The sequence below is a fragment of the Fusarium oxysporum genome, chromosome 7 (assembly GCF_000149955.1).
Source record: "Fusarium oxysporum f. sp. lycopersici 4287 chromosome 7, whole genome shotgun sequence".
NCBI lineage: Eukaryota > Fungi > Ascomycota > Sordariomycetes > Hypocreales > Nectriaceae > Fusarium > Fusarium oxysporum.
In genome coordinates this window covers 2,780,349-2,797,477 of record NC_030992.1, presented here as the reverse complement: position 1 = coordinate 2,797,477, position 17,129 = coordinate 2,780,349, and the positions used below count along the sequence as shown (strand labels likewise).

At 49.5% G+C, this 17,129-nt stretch overlaps 7 protein-coding genes across 8 annotated transcripts; 5 read left to right on the top strand and 2 right to left on the bottom strand.

The window, feature by feature from the left end:
* Nucleotides 1–387: 387 nt before the first annotated feature.
* Nucleotides 388–2,677, top strand: FOXG_10293 (ATP-dependent RNA helicase DBP9). Its single transcript, XM_018389571.1, has 5 exons — nt 388–790; nt 854–1,329; nt 1,383–1,780; nt 1,857–2,241; nt 2,296–2,677. Exons 1-5 carry the CDS (start codon nt 470–472, stop codon nt 2,558–2,560), a joined length of 1,845 nt encoding a protein of 614 aa, XP_018247864.1. The 5' UTR covers nt 388–469; the 3' UTR covers nt 2,561–2,677.
* Nucleotides 2,678–2,834: 157 nt separating this feature from the next.
* On the top strand, nt 2,835–5,171 carry FOXG_10292 (alcohol dehydrogenase). Its single transcript, XM_018389570.1, has 3 exons — nt 2,835–3,149; nt 3,195–3,533; nt 3,584–5,171. The coding sequence occupies exons 1-3, from the start codon at nt 3,040–3,042 to the stop codon at nt 4,161–4,163; spliced, it is 1,029 nt and encodes a 342-aa protein (XP_018247863.1). The 5' UTR covers nt 2,835–3,039; the 3' UTR covers nt 4,164–5,171.
* Nucleotides 2,865–6,619, bottom strand: FOXG_10291 (uncharacterized protein). 2 transcript variants are annotated; one of them, XM_018389569.1, is made up of 2 exons: nt 4,372–6,619; nt 2,865–4,320 (listed from the first exon to the last, which is right to left on the bottom strand). In XM_018389569.1, the coding sequence occupies exons 1-2, from the start codon at nt 4,956–4,958 to the stop codon at nt 4,218–4,220; spliced, it is 690 nt and encodes a 229-aa protein (XP_018247862.1). In that variant the 5' UTR covers nt 4,959–6,619; the 3' UTR covers nt 2,865–4,217. The 2 variants fall into 2 exon arrangements, with proteins under 2 accessions (XP_018247862.1, XP_018247861.1); XM_018389568.1 differs by having other exon boundaries at nt 2,865–6,619.
* Nucleotides 6,620–6,758: 139 nt separating this feature from the next.
* FOXG_10290 (uncharacterized protein) lies at nt 6,759–8,115 on the top strand. The gene is made up of 2 exons (XM_018389567.1): nt 6,759–6,870; nt 6,928–8,115. The coding sequence occupies exon 2, from the start codon at nt 7,027–7,029 to the stop codon at nt 7,891–7,893; it is 867 nt and encodes a 288-aa protein (XP_018247860.1). The 5' UTR covers nt 6,759–6,870; nt 6,928–7,026; the 3' UTR covers nt 7,894–8,115.
* A 278-nt stretch (nt 8,116–8,393) lies between these two features.
* On the top strand, nt 8,394–11,559 carry FOXG_10289 (vacuolar protein sorting-associated protein 35). Its single transcript, XM_018389566.1, has 5 exons — nt 8,394–8,692; nt 8,756–10,507; nt 10,621–11,041; nt 11,087–11,233; nt 11,281–11,559. Exons 1-5 carry the CDS (start codon nt 8,559–8,561, stop codon nt 11,443–11,445), a joined length of 2,619 nt encoding a protein of 872 aa, XP_018247859.1. The 5' UTR covers nt 8,394–8,558; the 3' UTR covers nt 11,446–11,559.
* Nucleotides 11,560–12,725: 1,166 nt separating this feature from the next.
* On the top strand, nt 12,726–16,647 carry FOXG_10288 (uncharacterized protein; the record flags this gene model as incomplete). The annotated part of the gene is made up of 3 exons (XM_018389565.1): nt 12,726–13,203; nt 13,388–15,270; nt 15,324–16,647. 3 exons carry the CDS (start codon nt 12,726–12,728, stop codon nt 15,504–15,506), a joined length of 2,544 nt encoding a protein of 847 aa, XP_018247858.1. The 3' UTR covers nt 15,507–16,647.
* On the bottom strand, nt 15,244–16,672 carry FOXG_10287 (uncharacterized protein). Its single transcript, XM_018389564.1, has 2 exons — nt 16,477–16,672; nt 15,244–16,426 (listed from the first exon to the last, which is right to left on the bottom strand). Exons 1-2 carry the CDS (start codon nt 16,521–16,523, stop codon nt 15,958–15,960), a joined length of 516 nt encoding a protein of 171 aa, XP_018247857.1. The 5' UTR covers nt 16,524–16,672; the 3' UTR covers nt 15,244–15,957.
* Nucleotides 16,673–17,129: the final 457 nt, after the last annotated feature.

Here is a 17,129-nt window from a genome sequence, read left to right as displayed (position 1 = left end):
GACTTCGACATGTAATAAAGTTGGCTTGTATTGACACTTGTCTCTGTCTGCTTCAATATTTCCTATGCAAGTACTTCAAGATAGAACCAGGAAGCAGTTGGATACAGGTGATTGGAAATAGAGGCATACGCCTACACTGTGTATGAAAGGAACAACAACGTGAAGCTATTCCCAGCCAAACAAGGTTAGACAAAGTTTGGAGGTGCATGTATTGATAAGCACGATAAGAAGAAAAAAAGTTCGAACTCTGAATGATTTTCTTCAATTTCCCAGGCTAAGCCCAAAGGTGCTAGCTCGATAGTCAATCAGCCAATCAAGTAATCATCCGCCGGGTAGCTGCCCCTCAGCCTGCTGGAAATTTGGAGGAAAAGTTACCCAGCAGCGAAAGATTATCTCTGGGCAGTTGAGAAATCACCATCTTTCTTCGACACACACCAACACCAACACCACACAACAACCAACTTACACAATGGGGTCCTTATCGAAACGAAAGCGCGATCAAACAGAAGAGGTCGCCGCTGACGAAAAGCCTGCTACTACCGAAGTTGAAAAGCCTACGAAGCCTGCGCAAAAACAAGAGGATGAGACTTCCTTCGTCGATCTCGGTCTTGATCCTAGACTGCTACAAGCTATCGCTCAGCAGAAGTTTGCAAAACCGACGCTAGTGCAGAGGAAGGCGATTCCTTTGGCTCTCAATGGACAAGATGTTTTGGCCAAGGCCGACTGTGGCTCTGGAAAGACGGCAGCTTATGTTCTGCCTTTGCTATCTAGCATTCTGAAGCGCAAAGCTGTATGCCACCCGATTCTCGAGATATCCTATTCTTGAAGACTTTGCTAATAGCCATGTGCTTAGACCGACTCTACTGCTTTCACAACCGCCCTCATCCTCGTCCCGACCCGCGAGCTTGCCGACCAGGTCTTCAAGGCCATCGAACAATTTGCTTCCTTCTGCGCAAAGGATATCAGCACAGTCAAGTTGACCGACAAGGTTTCCAATGCCGTGCAGCGCGCCCTTCTCTCAAACTCGCCCGACATTGTTATCTCGACCCCTGCGACTGCCTGGCACAATGCCAACTCTTCAGCACTCTCAATCGACAAACTCACACATCTTATCCTGGACGAAGCCGATCTTGTTCTTTCCTACGGTTACAGTGAGGATCTGGAGAACTTGTCACGATCGGTCCCCAAGGGTATTCAGGTCATGATGATGAGCGCTACTCTTACAGATGAGGTCGACGCACTGAAGGGGATTTTCCGACGTGACCCGACGTTGTTGGATCTCAAGGAGAAGGAGGCTGAAGGCGAGGGTATCACCCAATTTGTGGCCAAGTACGTTCTCCTGATATTCAGATACAAGCGACCAGTTGCTGACATACTACTAGGTGTGGTGAAGACGAGAAGTTCCTTCTTGCCTATGTGATCTTCAAGCTCAAATTGATCAAGGGCAAGTGCATCATCTTTGTGAGCGACATTGACCGATGCTACCGTCTCAAGCTCTTCTTTGAGCAGTTCGGCATTCGAAGTTGTATTTTGAACTCTGAACTTCCCTTGAACTCGCGAGTTCATGTCGTTGAGGAGTTCAACAAACACGTTTACGATATCATCATTGCCGCCGATGAGAAGAATGAGATGATGGGAGATGATGAGGAACCTGTTGAAGGCGAGACTGAGGATGCCGAGAAGCAGGGCGACGGAGATGATGCGGAGACGGAAGCAAAGCGACCGAAGAAGAAGGCCAAGAAGTCCAAGGGCGGTGATAAAGAGTATGGTGTATCAAGAGGTATGTTTGCCCGGCGCTGTCATTTGCATGGCAGAAAGTTACCCAAGCACAGGACTTGCACTAACAACACTTATAGGTGTCGATTTCAAGAAGGTTTCCGCAGTCATCAACTTCGATCTCCCCACAACAGCATCAGCCTACACACATAGAATAGGACGTACAGCGCGAGCTGGACAGACTGGCATGGCTCTGTCATTCGTCGTCCCTAAAGATCTATACCGAAAGCACATGCCTACGTCCACACCAGCATCAGAGAATGACGAGAAGGTGATGGCCAAGATCATCAGGCAGCAAGCCAAGCGAGGAAAAGAGGTGAAGCCTTACAACTTCAACATGAAGCAAGTGGATCCTTTCCGGTACCGAATGAACGATGCTCTACGTGCGGTTACCAAGGTTTCTATCCGAGAGGCCCGAACAAGAGAGTTGCGACAGGAGCTGTTGAAGAGTGAGAAACTGAAGCGGTAAGCATATACACAATAACGCATCATATTCAGGCTGTACTAACAATCGTTCAGATATTTCGAGGAGAACCCTACGGAACTCACCCATCTTCGCCACGACGGTGAACTTCGAACTGCTAGACAACAAGCTCACCTGAAGCATATCCCAGAGTATCTCCTACCCAAAGATGGCAAACAAGCCTTGACAAACGACATTGGCTTTGTGGCACTCAGGAAAGACCGCAAGGGCCATAAGGGTAAGAAGGGTCGCGGATTTAAGGTTGGCTCAAGGAAGCGAGATCCGCTCAAGACATTCAAGGCGAGGCGCAAGACAAAATAGAGGGACTAGTGTAATACAGCGCTTTTGTGGTTTTTGATACCTTGATCTGAATTCAAGATTCTTTGTTCTCTTTGACCTGGTTTCTATCGATTGGCCTACACTGATACGAACCTCACGGTGAATAAGATATTGCCCGTGACCGAGGCTGTCTTAGTCATTCATGCAAGATCCTTTAAAGTTTCGGAGACAAGCAGTCTTTCGGCCGCAAGTGTGGGGATGAGAAGCTGCCTGGATATGTCCGCGCAAAGCTAACCCCGTTTCATACACTGATGTAACGAATATCAAGAAGGACACAGGAAATAATGTCGTAACCTGGACTGGGATAGGGCGGTTAATATAATGATGAGGAGGCGTTGGACATGTATAAAAGGAAGAGAGTTTCTCTGTGTTTGAGAACATGTTCTTCGTAAAAGCCAAGCCACTTGCATCCAACCAATATTTCCTCCAACTGCCCAAACTCCATTTCTGAGAACTACATCATGGCTCCTCCAGCTCAACTCCCTCTTCGACAGCTCACCAAGAATGGCCCCAAGATCCCATCCATTGGTCTTGGTCTTATGGGAATCAGCGTCGGATACGGAGCAGCCACGTATGAATCACATCTCCAACTCCTGAACCTCACTAATATCCCCAGATCTGACGAAGAACGTCTCAAACTCCTCGACCGTGCATGGGAACTTGGCTGTACCAATTGGGACACAGCTGATGTCTACGGCGACAGTGAAGATGTCGTAGGCAAATGGTTCAAGCTTCACCCCGAACGTCGTCAGGATATTTTCCTTGCGACCAAGTTTGGGCTGAGGGTAGGTGAGAAAGGGATAGTTACTGATTCATCGCCTGAGCATGTGAGGAAGAGTATTGAGAGCAGCTTGAAGAGGCTTGGTGTTGAGCACATTGATCTGTATTACATGCATCGTGCAAACGAGGATGTGCCTATTGAGAAGACTGTGGAAGCCATGAAGCAATTGGTTGAGTAAGTCATTCCACTATGAAATAAGTTGAGCAGGACTCACGCCCACATAGTGAGGGAAAGGTCAAGTACTTGGGCCTCTCAGAGATCTCGTCTACCACTCTCCGCCGAGCCCACGCCATCCATACCATCTCAGCAGTACAAGTCGAGTACAACCCCTGGACACTCGACATCGAAGGTCCTTCAGGAACAAACCTTCTCAAAGCTTGCGAAGAGCTAGACGTGGCGGTATTTGCCTACTCACCCCTTGGTCGTGGTATCTTGACCGGTCGTTTCCGCTCTGTCGATGGTTTCGAAGAGACAGATACCCGAAGAAACTTGACGCGGTTCCAGGGTGACAACTTCAAGAAGAACTTGAAGATTGTGGACCAGTTCAATGAGTTGGCCAAGAACAAGGGATTTACATCCTCACAGCTCGTCCTGGCCTGGATCTTGGAGCAGAGCCCCAAAATGTTTGTCATTCCTGGCACGAAGAACATCAAGTATCTCGAAGAGAACGTGGGAGCAGCAAAGGTGACGCTGAGTAAGGAGGAGAATCAAGAGTTGAGGAAATTGGCAGTTGAGGCTGGAGTTGTAGGAGGACGGGATCCCTTCTTTGGCTGCTTTGTTGATACAGCTCCTCTGGAGAAATGAATGCCCACAGAGATAGCAGTGTTGGCTGTATGATGCTTGCTTCGGTAGCAGTTTCTAGGCCATGTCCATACGGAAAAGTTTACCGTTCCATGAAGACCCATCATCATGATCATTCCCAAAGCTCCCCATAATATGAAATCCTTGATCAACGTAGTATCTGTAACCATTAAAAATGAACCGAGTCGAGGGTGTCCTTCTGGGAACATACTGCACCAACTGCCCATTACCTCCATCCCAGCAATCAAGCCAGATCGTCTTCCAACCACGCTCAAGAGTATAATCCTTGACTTTCTGAAGGAGAGCAGCCCCAGCCCCACGACGTCTATCACCAACTCGGTGATCAGTGACGAGGTATTGGAGGAAGACAAACTTGCCCTTTTTCAACGCAGGTTCGATCAGGGCTTTCAAACTCTCTGTCTCTTTCAAATAGCTCACGAATTGTTCTTCGACAAGTTTGACGAAACCAACAGACACAAAGGATTTTCCATTCTCGTCCACGCGGCGGGAGAGGTTTCCGTTTGCAGTGGATCCTGAGCTGGTCTGATCGTCTTCAACCTCGGCGATAAATATTCTCTCTCGATCACCAGCCCCCGTTTCACAGAACTGCTCCGACTTGGAGACAGCATCATGCATCTTCTGCATGAACGACTCCTTTCTAGAAAGGGGCTCAGTTCCCCATTGACCAGCGTTTCCCGCCGCAACAAGGTGGGGTATAGTCGAGTCCATTGCATCAGCCATGAACTGAGCATCATTAAATGATGTAGAAGCGTCGTGGAAAGAGAACTTATTCGCCATATTTAAGATGATTAACCCCTGGAATACGGAAAGCTCAGATGAGGCCTAGGAGAAGGGCACTGTATGGCTTCAAGAGAAAGGTCGTGTGTAAAACAACAAGTTTGCTTATTCAGATGCCAGCATTGCATATGTGGTGTTTCAGTGGACCACAAGACGTAAGATATGTAACGCTAGCAAGGATCGCAATCCCTGAAACTTCTATGTGAGCTTCTAGAAGAAAAGACGATTTATACCTTGACATCTTCATTATTTCGACTGAGATTCTGAAGAAGCACCCCAGGAACCCGCAAGCATCGTATTACTTTAAACTCTAATTGATAATGAGCCCTGAGATAATCCGGGGACCCCAAGGTCCGATAAGTCGGTCGGATCAACCTCCAAGGTTCTCTGAAGGTGTTGACGGGTTGTGCACCCTCATCATCACCTTCGAGGTAGATGGCGCTATAATAGTCGCATGGAATGGTCCACCCCAACAAGAGTGGCCATCCCGACTATCGCGGACTTTTTCGGTTTGTGAGAGACGTGCTGGGCGTGGTACTTTGACACCAGAAACATGGATCATTATTGGTGCCTCATCGCCATCGCTGGTGGTCAAAAGCCTGCCTCTCTTATATGCCTGCGGCCATTGTATCCAAATTTGTTTTAAAATCATAGGGAAAACAAGTGATTGGAAAGTTGGATTTTCCGTCTTCGACATCGCTAAGTCCATAGCCCGTTATCTCAACAAGAAGCACATTTGCCGGCATCCTTAGCTCAACTTGTATGACTCGGTATTTGCTCCATGATAAGTTATCGTTTCGCGTCGCAACATCGACGGAAGACGGTCTATGGTAATTGCCTCTAGAGAACGGCATGAGAGGCTTGTAGCCCAGTGCATCATTCTATGTTTCGAACCACGTATTCCGGAGAATTGTGGACTGCACAAGCACGTCTAGCTCGGTGAAGTAGCTCCCCCGGACGAGATTCTCGAGCGAATTATGTTCACAAACTATGACATCGCCGTGCTTATTGAAGAGTCCACGATCGCAGAGGTTGATAGTCCAGTGACTATGAGATCATTGCCGTTCTTTATGGACAACCTTGTGACTAGCTGAACTCAAAGACAAAGAAACGTCTCTCAGGTACAGCGTTGGAACGCGTGCGTCAACAAGGCGGTAAAGGTATTGATATGTCTTGGAACCTGTCCCTTTGTTGGACTTTTATTTGTACGCGATTCAGCTTGTAAAAAGTTGGGAAAAGTGCTTCTTTAGTTCAATCTCGTCATTCGCAGTTCTGGGTCTGCGATGCGGGTTAGTGGTGGGGGTCTTGATGCCATCTCTAGGGTCACAGTCCGCAAGACAACGGACCGTTCTCTTGTTTGAAGAGTCTTGCACTCCACTCTCTATATTAGTGGATGGCTGAATCTCTGTAATTTTATGCAAGAATCGCCAACAGCTTAAACTTTGGCAGCATCCACTACAAGAAGCTGAAGGAGTTGAACTTCAGCTAGCGGTTGGACCAATGAGTATAGTTGGGGGGCACCTTGTCCTACACAGTAGGTTGCCTTATCAAGAACTATCCTACGAAAACAAGGTGGCCGGAGAGCAAGGACGGGGAAGGCTGCCACACCGATGGCAAAGTGACCGGACTTTAGTCGCTTCAAATCTGTGTTGAGATTTGGCTCAATGGCTTGAATTTGTACTTATTGGTTTGACAAAGCCGACCTTGGGGTTGGGTCGTCAAGGTCCGGGGAGTGGGCACCTTGATGGACGGACCCCTTCGAATTGCTGATCAGTTTGTAGACATAAATAAGGCAGCTGTCGCACTGCCACTGGACGATAGCCTCGCATTGTCTTTGGTATCTTTGTCGGCATTGCAAGAAGCGGCTTCTGACGTGAGATCCCTCGCGTTATCCGTCATTGTCCGTCACCGTGTTAGTGACTCGTCGACACCATCGACTAGTACAATCACCAAGACTGACATCACCAAGTCATCGGCGTCCAAAACGAATTCCTCAGTTGAAAGGCGTTGTAAAATCACTTCGACACCTCCCTCCTTCTTTCAGGCATTGCTACGCAACTCAAACATCATGGCCGAAGAATCTATGCTCTTGCGCATCCCTCCAGAGATTCGCATGCTGATATACGACTATCTTCTCGACAACGGCGGGACCAAAGATATCTCAATTCGAAATCAGTCTAAATATGAATATGAGGCGCGCCGTTCAAAGACCCAACGTTCAGCATATCATATAATGGAGCGAACTATCGCAAAGAAGTCTTACGAAACGACATATTGCGCCGACCCTCTTCCCCGCCGATCGATGCACACTGCAGTTATGCATATCAACAGGAAAATCCGAGAGGAAGCCTCTCATTACCTGTACACAAAGCATGCTTTCCACTTTGGAGAAGACCTCGAGGCCTTGGTGCCCTTCCTCACTGATAAGACGCCACGCACTAGAGACTTAGTCCGGGAGATCAGCCTCTACAAGCGCAGTCCAACAAATGTCATGGAACCAGATTCATATGACTGGTCTTCTGTGTGTCGTTCGCTGCGAAGTTTGCGAAGCTTGGATAAGTTGACACTTGTCATTGAAGGCGCTCGGCCACGAGGGCCATGGGACGGCCCGCAGAGCTTGACGGTTTCTGACTTTCGGCTATTATATACAACTCGTCATGAAAGCTTGGAATGGGCGCGGGAACTGGCGTCGATAAAAACGATCAAGGAGGTCGTCATTGTTGCTGATATTCACAACCTGCCTCATCCCGAGTCGAATATGATGCTTGTCCTTGCCGCATTTTCATCCTCGATTGATACGTCGTTGGTGGACTTTCTTCGCGATGATCTGGGGATTCCTGCGCGAGTTGGACAACCCCAGTATTGTGGCGTTGGAGTATTCGGCCGGTCCAGGAGATGTGAGAGAAATGGATGCCTAACGAATTTGGAAAACTGAAAGATGCATTGAAGGATCTGAAGTAAGGCGTTGAGGAGCTGGCACAGTTGACATCCATGTTGCACTGCAAGGAGTTATTGAAGTTTATTTAACCATAACTAAGCATGATTGGCATTGGTTACTTTGGACATTTCGTTGATGAAACATAATTGAATATGAGGAAGATTGAACGACAGTAAGATGAAGCAATTCGATTATAATCAGTGAATTGATAAAGTTGACATAACATCTTCAGTCATCTCATCCACCTTATTAGACGCAGGAACGACTGACTCCCTGACACCACGTGATAAGTCCCTGCGCCGTGTATCTTCCTTTTTCCAGAATTGAGTCCGTTCCGGTGGCTGGGACGCATCTAGAGCCCCTGCCGCCTAAAGACAAACTGGCACAGCGCCATTATCCTGTCTTCCAGCGGAGCTTAGGCCCACCTCAACCCATCCAATCCATTATCTCAGCCTCCCCCGTATCGTCATCGCTCCCGTTCGTTCTGCGCCTTGTATGCGGCGCAACCTATCGACGACAACCCGACAGCTCCGCGCAACCTCCGACTCCCGCTGTCATCTCCTTCACCATTGCGTCTATCACAGTCGCATTCTAGTGAATTTGCTAGGAGTTTGGCTTGTCTTGACCTGCTCCGAGCTACCCCGCCGTCATAGTCCGACAATATGGCCACGCCAGCTCCCCCCGAGGACCAGGCTCGTCTGCTTGAAGATGCTCTCGTTGCCGTGCGACAGCAGACGTCCCTTATGCGCAAATGTCTCGACACTCCTGGAAAGCTAATGGATGCGCTCAAATGCTGGTATGTATATGATTGCCGCGATAGATAGCTCGGTCCCCTGAATGGCATCGCTGACTCTGGTAGCTCGACTCTGGTTTCTGAGCTTCGCACAAGCAGTCTTGGACCCAAGCAATACTACGAGCTGTACATGTCGGTGTTCGACGCCCTGCGATACTTGTCTGTTCATCTTCGCGAAAACCACCCTGTCAACCACCTGGCCGACCTTTACGAGCTCGTCCAGTATGCAGGCAACATCGTCCCACGATTGTATCTTATGATTACAGTGGGAACCGCCTACATGGCCATTGAAGATGCGCCCGTTAAGGAGCTTATGAAGGACATGATGGACATGAGCCGAGGTGTTCAGCATCCTATTCGTGGACTCTTCCTCCGATATTACCTGTCTGGTCAAGCGAGGGACTACCTGCCAACTACTGAGAGCGACGGTCCTGAAGGCAACATTAGCGACTCCATCAACTTCGTTCTTACAAATTTCGTCGAGATGAACAAACTATGGGTTCGTCTACAACACCAAGGCCACTCGAGAGAGCGCGAGCAGCGAATTCGAGAGCGAAAGGAACTGCAGCTATTGGTCGGCAGCAATATCGTACGCCTAAGCCAGCTTGTTGATCTTGAAACGTATAAGTCTAGTATTCTAGCACCGCTGCTAGAGCAGGTGGTTCAATGCCGGGACGTTCTCGCCCAAGAGTATCTCCTTGAGGTGATTACGCAAGTTTTCCCGGACGAATTCCACCTGCACACCTTGGACCAATTCCTTGGTGCCGTTTCACGCCTCAACCCCCATGTTAACGTCAAGGCCATTGTAATTGGTCTGATGGATCGATTGTCCGAATATGCTGAACGCGATGGACCGGAGGACAAGTCGGACGATAGAGCTCAAATTGAGGCGGATGCGCTGGCAAAACTGTTGGAGAAGGTAAACCTTCAAAAAGAAGCATCGGCAGCCACACCTTCAGAATCTAAGCAATCCGAACCTGATGGCAAAGCGGGCGAGTCTACTGAAGATGCCGAATCCGAAGATGCCGAATCCGAAGATGCCGACAAGACACCCGAGGGCGAGGAGTCTACAGCCAAGGCCACCGATGAGACTTCAGAGGAAACTGCTGGTGAGAGCAGCAACGACGACTCAAGCACACTCGCCGAGTCTACACCTTCAGTTGCGGATACAGAAACCACTGCTGTGAACGGTCAAGGGTCAATTACAGACACCGTACAGCTTTACGAGGTTTTCTTCGCCCAGGTCAAGAACCTGGTGGAGGCTCAGCATCTTCCTGTGCAAGACATTATTGCTCTCCTGGTGTCACTTTGCAACCTTGCGCTTAACATTTATCCCGACAGACTGGACTACGTTGACCAGATTCTGGCTTACGCAACTACCAAAGTTCGGGAGAACATTAACAATGCTGACCTTCACTCGCCTCCTGCTCAGCAGAGCTTGCTTGCTCTTCTTCAAGCACCCCTTAACCGATATGTTTCCACTTTTACTGCTTTGTCTCTTCCTACCTACGTTCCTCTCTTCCAGTCGCAATCATACCCTACCCGCCGTGCCGTTGCTGGTGGCGTCGCTCGCACTTTGCTCAAAAACCAGACCAAGATCTCGACTACGGAACAGCTCGAGAACGTGTTGGAGGTACTGAAGGTTCTCATCAAGGAGGGTTCCCAGGCGCCTCAAGGATACCCAGGTGTTGCCCAACGACGTCCTGTGGAGACAGACGAGACAATGGAGGAGCAGGGATGGCTCGCCAGGATCGTGCACTTGCTGCAGACCGAGGACAACGATACTCAGTTCAAGCTGCTTCAAATGACAAGAAAGGCGTACTCGGAAGGAAACGAGCGTATCCAGCACCCCCAGATAATTCTCTCCTCCAAATACAAGCACGCCGACACCGCGCCTCTTAACAACTTTTTTACTTTTACCTACCCGGCAGACCGCGATGGGCCCCGGCCGGGCCGGATTTAATGCACTCAGCGCTCAGCACGTTGTACACCCGTGTTAATGGCTCTGGGGCTGCAGAGATGGCGCTGCGTCTCTTTGCCTCTGCTGGCCAAACAGCCGATCTGACCGGGTTTGAAGAGGTTGCATATGAATTCTTTGCACAAGCCTTCACAGTGTATGAGGAGGCTGTGTCGGATTCGAAGGCTCAGTTCCAGGCTGTCTGTGTGATTGCTACTGCTCTTCACCAGACACGCAACTTTGGAAAGGAGAATTACGACACTCTCATCACCAAGTGCGCACAGCACGGTAGCAAGCTGCTACGCAAGCCCGATCAATGTCGCGCTGTGTATCTGGCGAGTCACTTGTGGTGGGCGACTCCCATGGTGTCCAATGGCGAGTCAGAAGAAACAGAGGTATGTATCAATCCATGTGTGAAGGACCTCAGCTAACTTGCATAGCTTTACCGTGATGGTAAGCGAGTACTTGAATGTCTTCAACGTGCCCTTCGTGTTGCCGATTCCTGCATGGAGACAGCCACATCGATTGAGCTCTTTGTTGAGATTCTGGACCGCTATGTGTATTACTTTGACCAACAAAACGAATCAGTGAGTCTCGATCCAGGAACTGTCGAAGCAATTGCTAACTCGAGCAGGTCACAACCAAGTATCTCAATGGTCTCATTGAACTCATCCACTCCAATCTGGCCGGCAACCAACAAGATTCTGCTTCAGTTGAGAACAGCCGCCGGCACTTCCATCAGACATTGGAGAACATCCGAAGTCGACAATATGAGGGAGTCGTTTTGACACCGAACTGAGGTCTAATTCACTAGTGATTGAAGGAAAGAGAAGGTGATTGAGCGGCATAGCGATAGATAATGTTTAGCCCGCAGGCATGAATCGAGGAGGTCGCAGTTCCACTACTTGTATATATGTAAACTTTGCCCAAAAATTGATGATATGCGCGGTGAAGCCAAGCTGAGTCTCCTGCGACAGTGAGAGTTTTGGAGAGTCGCTGTCACCAACCCCTGATTGAGAGATATATAACAAAGAATGCATATATACGGATAGTAAGCCCAAAAATAACTGAAGCCTTACCCACGCAATCCTGTCTGAGGGTTACATAGCCTGCTTAATCTCGAATTACGGTTGAACAAATTAGCTGACACGTCCCTAACTTTACGTCGAGTCCAGAAGCAAAGCGATGATACGCACATCACCTCCCTGTCCAAGTTAGGCTGTCTCCCTATCCCAGCTTTTGTGGGGTAATCCTGGTGGCGTGCATGGGCGGATTCAGGAGAGTGAGAGATTGTGAGAGCCGAGACAAGACAAGGCCTGGCCTGGCCTGGTAAGCTCCTTGGATGCCTCTGAGATAGATAGATAGTGTTAGTATGAATGACATTTCACGTGTAATCTGGTAAAAAGAAGAGGAGTGAATTATAGTATAGTACAGTGTCTGCGAAAGTATTTTTACTGGTATTTTGTCAAAGTTTCCAAAGGCCAAGGCTTGCCAAGTCTCCCGGGTCAACTCAGCCACTTGAGACCTCGACCACCTTTGTCTGTGTGTCTTCTGCTGTCTGTCTTCTTACTCCGTACTAACCGGCGGCTTATAGTTATAGTGGACTCCGGTCCCCTACCTTACGTGGACACTCCATTAGGTTCGCCATCATCCCCCCCCGTCGCAGCGCATTGGATTTGTACTGTACTTACTGTACCTGCCTGCAGCCAACAACGTAACTCGGTACATTACTTTGACTTTAATCATCTCAGCTTCTTCTCCCCTTCCTTTTCTTTACCCAGTCAACAACATCTCGAGTCAGAGCTTAAGCCTGGACTTGTTAGTTTGGCGATGCGCTTCTGGCGTCTGTCTCTTGTCTCTCTTTCTTGACGCTCCTTTCGTGCTTGCACCTCGCTCATCTTAACTTAATTGCTTCGTATCGATCGATCGAAACCGCGATTCGCCCGCTCCTTTTTATCCGATCCCCTTCAGCGAATGGCACTGTTTATCTCGACTGCTTTGTGACACGCCTGAACGAGCTTCTTATCGGATTGAATATACGACAACCGAGGGCGCGGTTAGCGCTCAATCACCATCAAGATGCCTTCCGAAAAGACTCCTTTCTATGATCCTATACCGCCTACTTACGACCAGGCCGTGGCCAGTGGTAGCCATTACGATCCAGATGACTGGGCTCCTGCTCCGAGGTCTCCAACAAACGAGCGTAATGCAACAGAGGCGGAATCACAGGGTCTCCTACAACATTCGAGTGGCGCCAGTTCCTCCCGCAGACCCGACGGTTATCGACCACCAACAGTAGAGACCGACGATGAGGACAGTTTATGGGCCAGCGATAGCGAGAGTGAGGATGAAGCCGCGCAGGTACGACGTGAGATGCAGGAGATGGAGATCGAAGAACCCGACCGATCCCGAGGCTCTCAGTGGGGGAAGCGAATAGGGTCATATCTAACTCTACCGCGGTGGAAATGGTCCTGGAGGCCGAGATTACCACGATTACGCATACAATTACCTCAACGAGCTGATGCGCCAGCTGCCGACAACGCCGAGAATGCCACGGGTGAGAATGAGGAGACGCCAAGCCAGACAACGAGGAGGTGGAACATTCCGAAGGTGGACAAAACAACCGTCATCTTATTTTGTGTGCGCATTTTGGCGCTCACAATTATACTGAGCTTTTTTTTCTTGCCTCATTACGAAACTTTGCCTGCCGCCGCGTTTAAGTTGGCAAATACAAAGAGCAGGAGGTGGCTTCCGTTTCAATCCCGAGGACCTTAGAGCCCATCTGTTGCGGACCGTTGATCCCATGAGAATGCGCGCATCAGTGCAGCACTTTTCGAATTACGCCCATATTGCCGGTACCGAGGGTGATTATGCGACCGCGTTGGATGTTCAGGCCATGTTCAGCAGGGCACTACTGGACGAAGTTATGATGGATGAGTATCAGGTTTATCTCAACTATCCCCGCAAGGACGGTCGTGTGGTGCAGATCATGGACGATAAGGATCTCAAGAAGGCCAAATGGACGGCTAAGCTAGAAGAAGAGGAAGTCGGAGGCGAGACGGCAGGTCGACAAACGTACGCCTTTCACGGATACTCAAAGTCGGGAGACGTCAAGGGACCCCTAATCTACGCCAACTATGGTACAAGAGACGACTTCAAGCATCTTGCAAGCAAAGGTGTTAATGCCACGGGAGCTATTGCGTTGGTGAAAAACGGTGGTCCTCTGGAGAATCAAGCTCTCAAGGTCAAGGCAGCCGAGCTGGCAGGCTTTGCTGGCTGTCTCATTTACTCCGACCCTGCGGACGACGGTTTCAAGAAGGGTGTTGTGGCTCCCGAAGGAGTGTATATGCCCTCAGATGGTGTTCAAAGAGGCTCTGTAGGTCTCACGAACTGGGGAATTGGTGACCCCTTGTCGCCTGGTTATGGTAGCAAGGGCGATCAGCGAATCACACTCGACAAGGCCAATGGACTTGTCGGTATCCCCAGTCTCCCTCTCGCTTGGAGAGATGCCAAGGTTCTACTACAGCATCTCAAGGGTTACGGCGAAAAGGTGCCTAACAAGTGGGAAGGCGGTGTCCCAGACGTCGAGTGGTGGACCGGCAGTGAGAAGTCCCCAATTGTGCGCTTGAAGAACGAGCAAGACGAGGATTCACTGCACACTATCTGGAATGTTTATGGTCGAATTAATGGCATGGAGCAGACGTCTAAGTCTATCATCATCGGTAATCAGCGAGATTCTTGGGCTTTCGGCGCAACGGACCCCCACTCAGGCACAGCTGTCATGATTGAGATGGCTCGAATCTTCGGAGATCTTGTACAGCGAGGCTGGAGGCCGTTGAGGACCATCGAATTCATGTCTTGGGATGCTTCTGCGTACAACCTGATTGGCTCAACTGAGTATGTCGAGCATAACTCAGAGGCCCTGCGTGATAATGCCTTTGCTTACCTCAATCTTGGGGCGGCAGTTGTCGGAAAAGACCTGCATGCTTCAGGATCGCCGGTGTTCCGAAAGTCTCTTCTTCATGCCCTGGGCCGAGTTATCGATCCCTCTACTAATAGTACATTGAAGGACCTTTGGGATCAGAGCCATGCCGAGCTGAAGCAGCCAGAGGGACGTGGCGACCACATTCCATTCCAGGATATCGCAGGAACAAGTTCACTCGATCTGGCCTTCAGGGGTACTCAATTCCCTCACCACTCGAGCTACGACAAGATTGGATTGGTGGACAACTTCATCGATCCTGACTTCGAGTATCACGGGGCAATGGGACAGGTGATAGCTCTTCTCATTCTCGACATGGCCGATCGACCCATCATGCCGTTTGATATGGGCTGGTATGCACAGAGACTAGGTCAATGGGTCAAAGATCTCGAGAAGTGGGCACTCAAGCAAATGGACGGCCAGCCCAAGGGCGAGAAAGACGCATTCAAGGAGCTCAAGGACGCTGCAACACTTGTTCAACACAACGTCGCCACATTCGAGAAGTGGGAAATGGAATGGGACCGCGAGGTCTTGGGCAATGGAGGCTGGGAGGCCAACGATATTGGTGCCTCTCGACTTGCATACAACAACAAGATGGCATACTTTGAGACGGCGTTACTGGACATTGAAATCGGTGGTGGTGTACGACCCCCTTTTGAGACTGACTGAAAGACTTAAGCTGACCCTATCTCTAGATTCCCAACCGAACACAGTTCAAGAACGTTGTCTTCGGACCAGAGGCTTGGTCCAACGACGGAGCCATCTTCCCCGCTATTCGCGACAGCATCGAGGAGGGAGACTGGAAAGCCGCCAAACCCATCGTTGCCAAGACGGCAGCGCTTCTTCGCAAAGCAGCAACAATCTTAGAGATGCAATAAAGCACGTGTATGATTTGAGCAGCAAAAAAAGCCCTCTCTTTGTTTCCCTTTTCTATATCGATCTCAGTCTAGGCAAGCTCGCCATTGTTCTTTTTTCTTTTACAGGATATACATAGTGTTTTTGGTTTCTGATCCAGGACACACTGCGTAGCTTTCACGCAAAAATGTACAGGAGGCATTGCACGGAGTTTGGTTTACGTGGAACCCTGCTTTTCTACGCTTTTTTTTTTTCTTGGGTAGGGTAGGACTTGTTGAGGCAACTCGTCGGGATAGAGTGATGGTATGTGTCTGATCGCCCTGACTGGGTAGATGGGATGTTTTTTCTTTGTTATAGTTACAGTAATGAAGGAATGCGAGTCGCTCATGTACCCTGATATGTTCCATCATGTTACTTTTGCTCCAAGATATGTTTCGTGATCGTATCGCTCAATGATTTCTGGTGGTTGACCTTTTAAGCTTTCTGGGCCTCGTAGTCCTGCACAGAAACCAGCTTTCCAACAACGTTGTACTTCTCCAAGAATCTCTCCTCCCAGCCCTGGAGCGCCTCCATCTGCTCCGCATCGAGTCCCTCCAGCTTATCAAGCGGACCATCCAGGTCCTTAGTCAACATGTCTTCATCAAAGCTTCCACACGCAAGACCTCGACTCGCATCCCGACCGGCAAAGTTGCTATAGGGACCACCAGGGCCGTAGAAGTTACGACCAGGCGAGACGTCAAAAACGCGACCGCGCACAGCGAGAAAGACAGGTCGATCCTCCTCGCCGTTGAAGGGGAGAAGAGTATGGGGAGTGTATGTTTTGAAGACTGTTGAGGGCGCATCGCGGGGGAGAGATGGAGGTGGCGAGGAGCGGAGCATGGAGTAGGTTGTGTATAGGACGGCGCTGAGGAGGATGAGGTTGAGGGGCGTGAAGAGGGAAGCGCTGGGAAGAGTTAGTGATGGAGATCAGAGAGTAGAGAGGGGATGGCATACGCTTCTTGGCTGGCTTGTTGAGCCATGTGTTGCTCGACGTGCTCCATCTCTGCGATGTCTCTGATTATTGTGATGTGTCTGGATTATCGAGTTGAGCCGAGATGGTTGATTGAAGGTGTTTGTTAGATGTTGGAGAACAAAGGTAAGAAGGTGATGGCCACCCCCCCGGTAGCTCCCGGTGGTTCCTTGGGGTTCTCCCCCACTTTATGCTCCGGCGCGGCGTTTTGGACGGAAGTTCGCTTCGGAGCCTCCGGTAATATTTCCGGCAACTGGCCTATGTCCTTGATATTGCTCAAACATGAAGCTGGCCACGATTTAATGCCAAGGGTTATCTATCTCATGACACTGCGTTGCCATGATTCAAAGAGCACTTAGTCAGAGCTCCGTACAGTCGAGATGCTGACATGAGGGGCAACTACGTGGTACAGAGGATGAAGCTCAGAAGTCAACGGCATTGATTGAAGCTCCTAAGGCAAGAGACCTGAGCATTGAAGCCTCATTGTAGCTAGAAGTCTCTATTTCCTTTTCATCGAAAGCTTTTTGGTAACTATCATTGATACCAGAGCAGGTGATTTCGCCACTGTAGACATCGCTCATAATAACATAAGTGAGCTTCAGAGCTTGGAACATAGCTACATTAACATAAACAATGG

What these genes read in the sequence shown, in the direction of transcription:
- FOXG_10287 (XM_018389564.1), bottom strand. Translation starts at nt 16,523, where the DNA reads ATGGAGCACGTCGAGCAACACATGGCTCAACAAGCCAGCCAAGAAGC. An exon ending in CAACAAGCCAGCCAAGAAGC is followed by an intron (nt 16,427 to 16,476) that starts GTATGCCATCCC and finishes AACTCTTCCCAG; the next exon opens with CGCTTCCCTCTTCACGCCCC.
- FOXG_10290 (XM_018389567.1), top strand. Translation starts at nt 7,027, where the DNA reads ATGGCCGAAGAATCTATGCTCTTGCGCATCCCTCCAGAGATTCGCATG.
- FOXG_10293 (XM_018389571.1), top strand. Translation starts at nt 470, where the DNA reads ATGGGGTCCTTATCGAAACGAAAGCGCGATCAAACAGAAGAGGTCGCC. An exon ending in GCATTCTGAAGCGCAAAGCT is followed by an intron (nt 791 to 853) that starts GTATGCCACCCG and finishes CCATGTGCTTAG; the next exon opens with ACCGACTCTACTGCTTTCAC. An exon ending in ATCACCCAATTTGTGGCCAA is followed by an intron (nt 1,330 to 1,382) that starts GTACGTTCTCCT and finishes ACATACTACTAG; the next exon opens with GTGTGGTGAAGACGAGAAGT.
- FOXG_10291 (XM_018389568.1), bottom strand. Translation starts at nt 4,958, where the DNA reads ATGGCGAATAAGTTCTCTTTCCACGACGCTTCTACATCATTTAATGAT.
- FOXG_10289 (XM_018389566.1), top strand. Translation starts at nt 8,559, where the DNA reads ATGGCCACGCCAGCTCCCCCCGAGGACCAGGCTCGTCTGCTTGAAGAT. An exon ending in GCGAGTCAGAAGAAACAGAG is followed by an intron (nt 11,042 to 11,086) that starts GTATGTATCAAT and finishes TAACTTGCATAG; the next exon opens with CTTTACCGTGATGGTAAGCG. An exon ending in TTGACCAACAAAACGAATCA is followed by an intron (nt 11,234 to 11,280) that starts GTGAGTCTCGAT and finishes TAACTCGAGCAG; the next exon opens with GTCACAACCAAGTATCTCAA.
- FOXG_10292 (XM_018389570.1), top strand. Translation starts at nt 3,040, where the DNA reads ATGGCTCCTCCAGCTCAACTCCCTCTTCGACAGCTCACCAAGAATGGC. An exon ending in GTCGGATACGGAGCAGCCAC is followed by an intron (nt 3,150 to 3,194) that starts GTATGAATCACA and finishes TAATATCCCCAG; the next exon opens with ATCTGACGAAGAACGTCTCA. An exon ending in GCCATGAAGCAATTGGTTGA is followed by an intron (nt 3,534 to 3,583) that starts GTAAGTCATTCC and finishes ACGCCCACATAG; the next exon opens with TGAGGGAAAGGTCAAGTACT.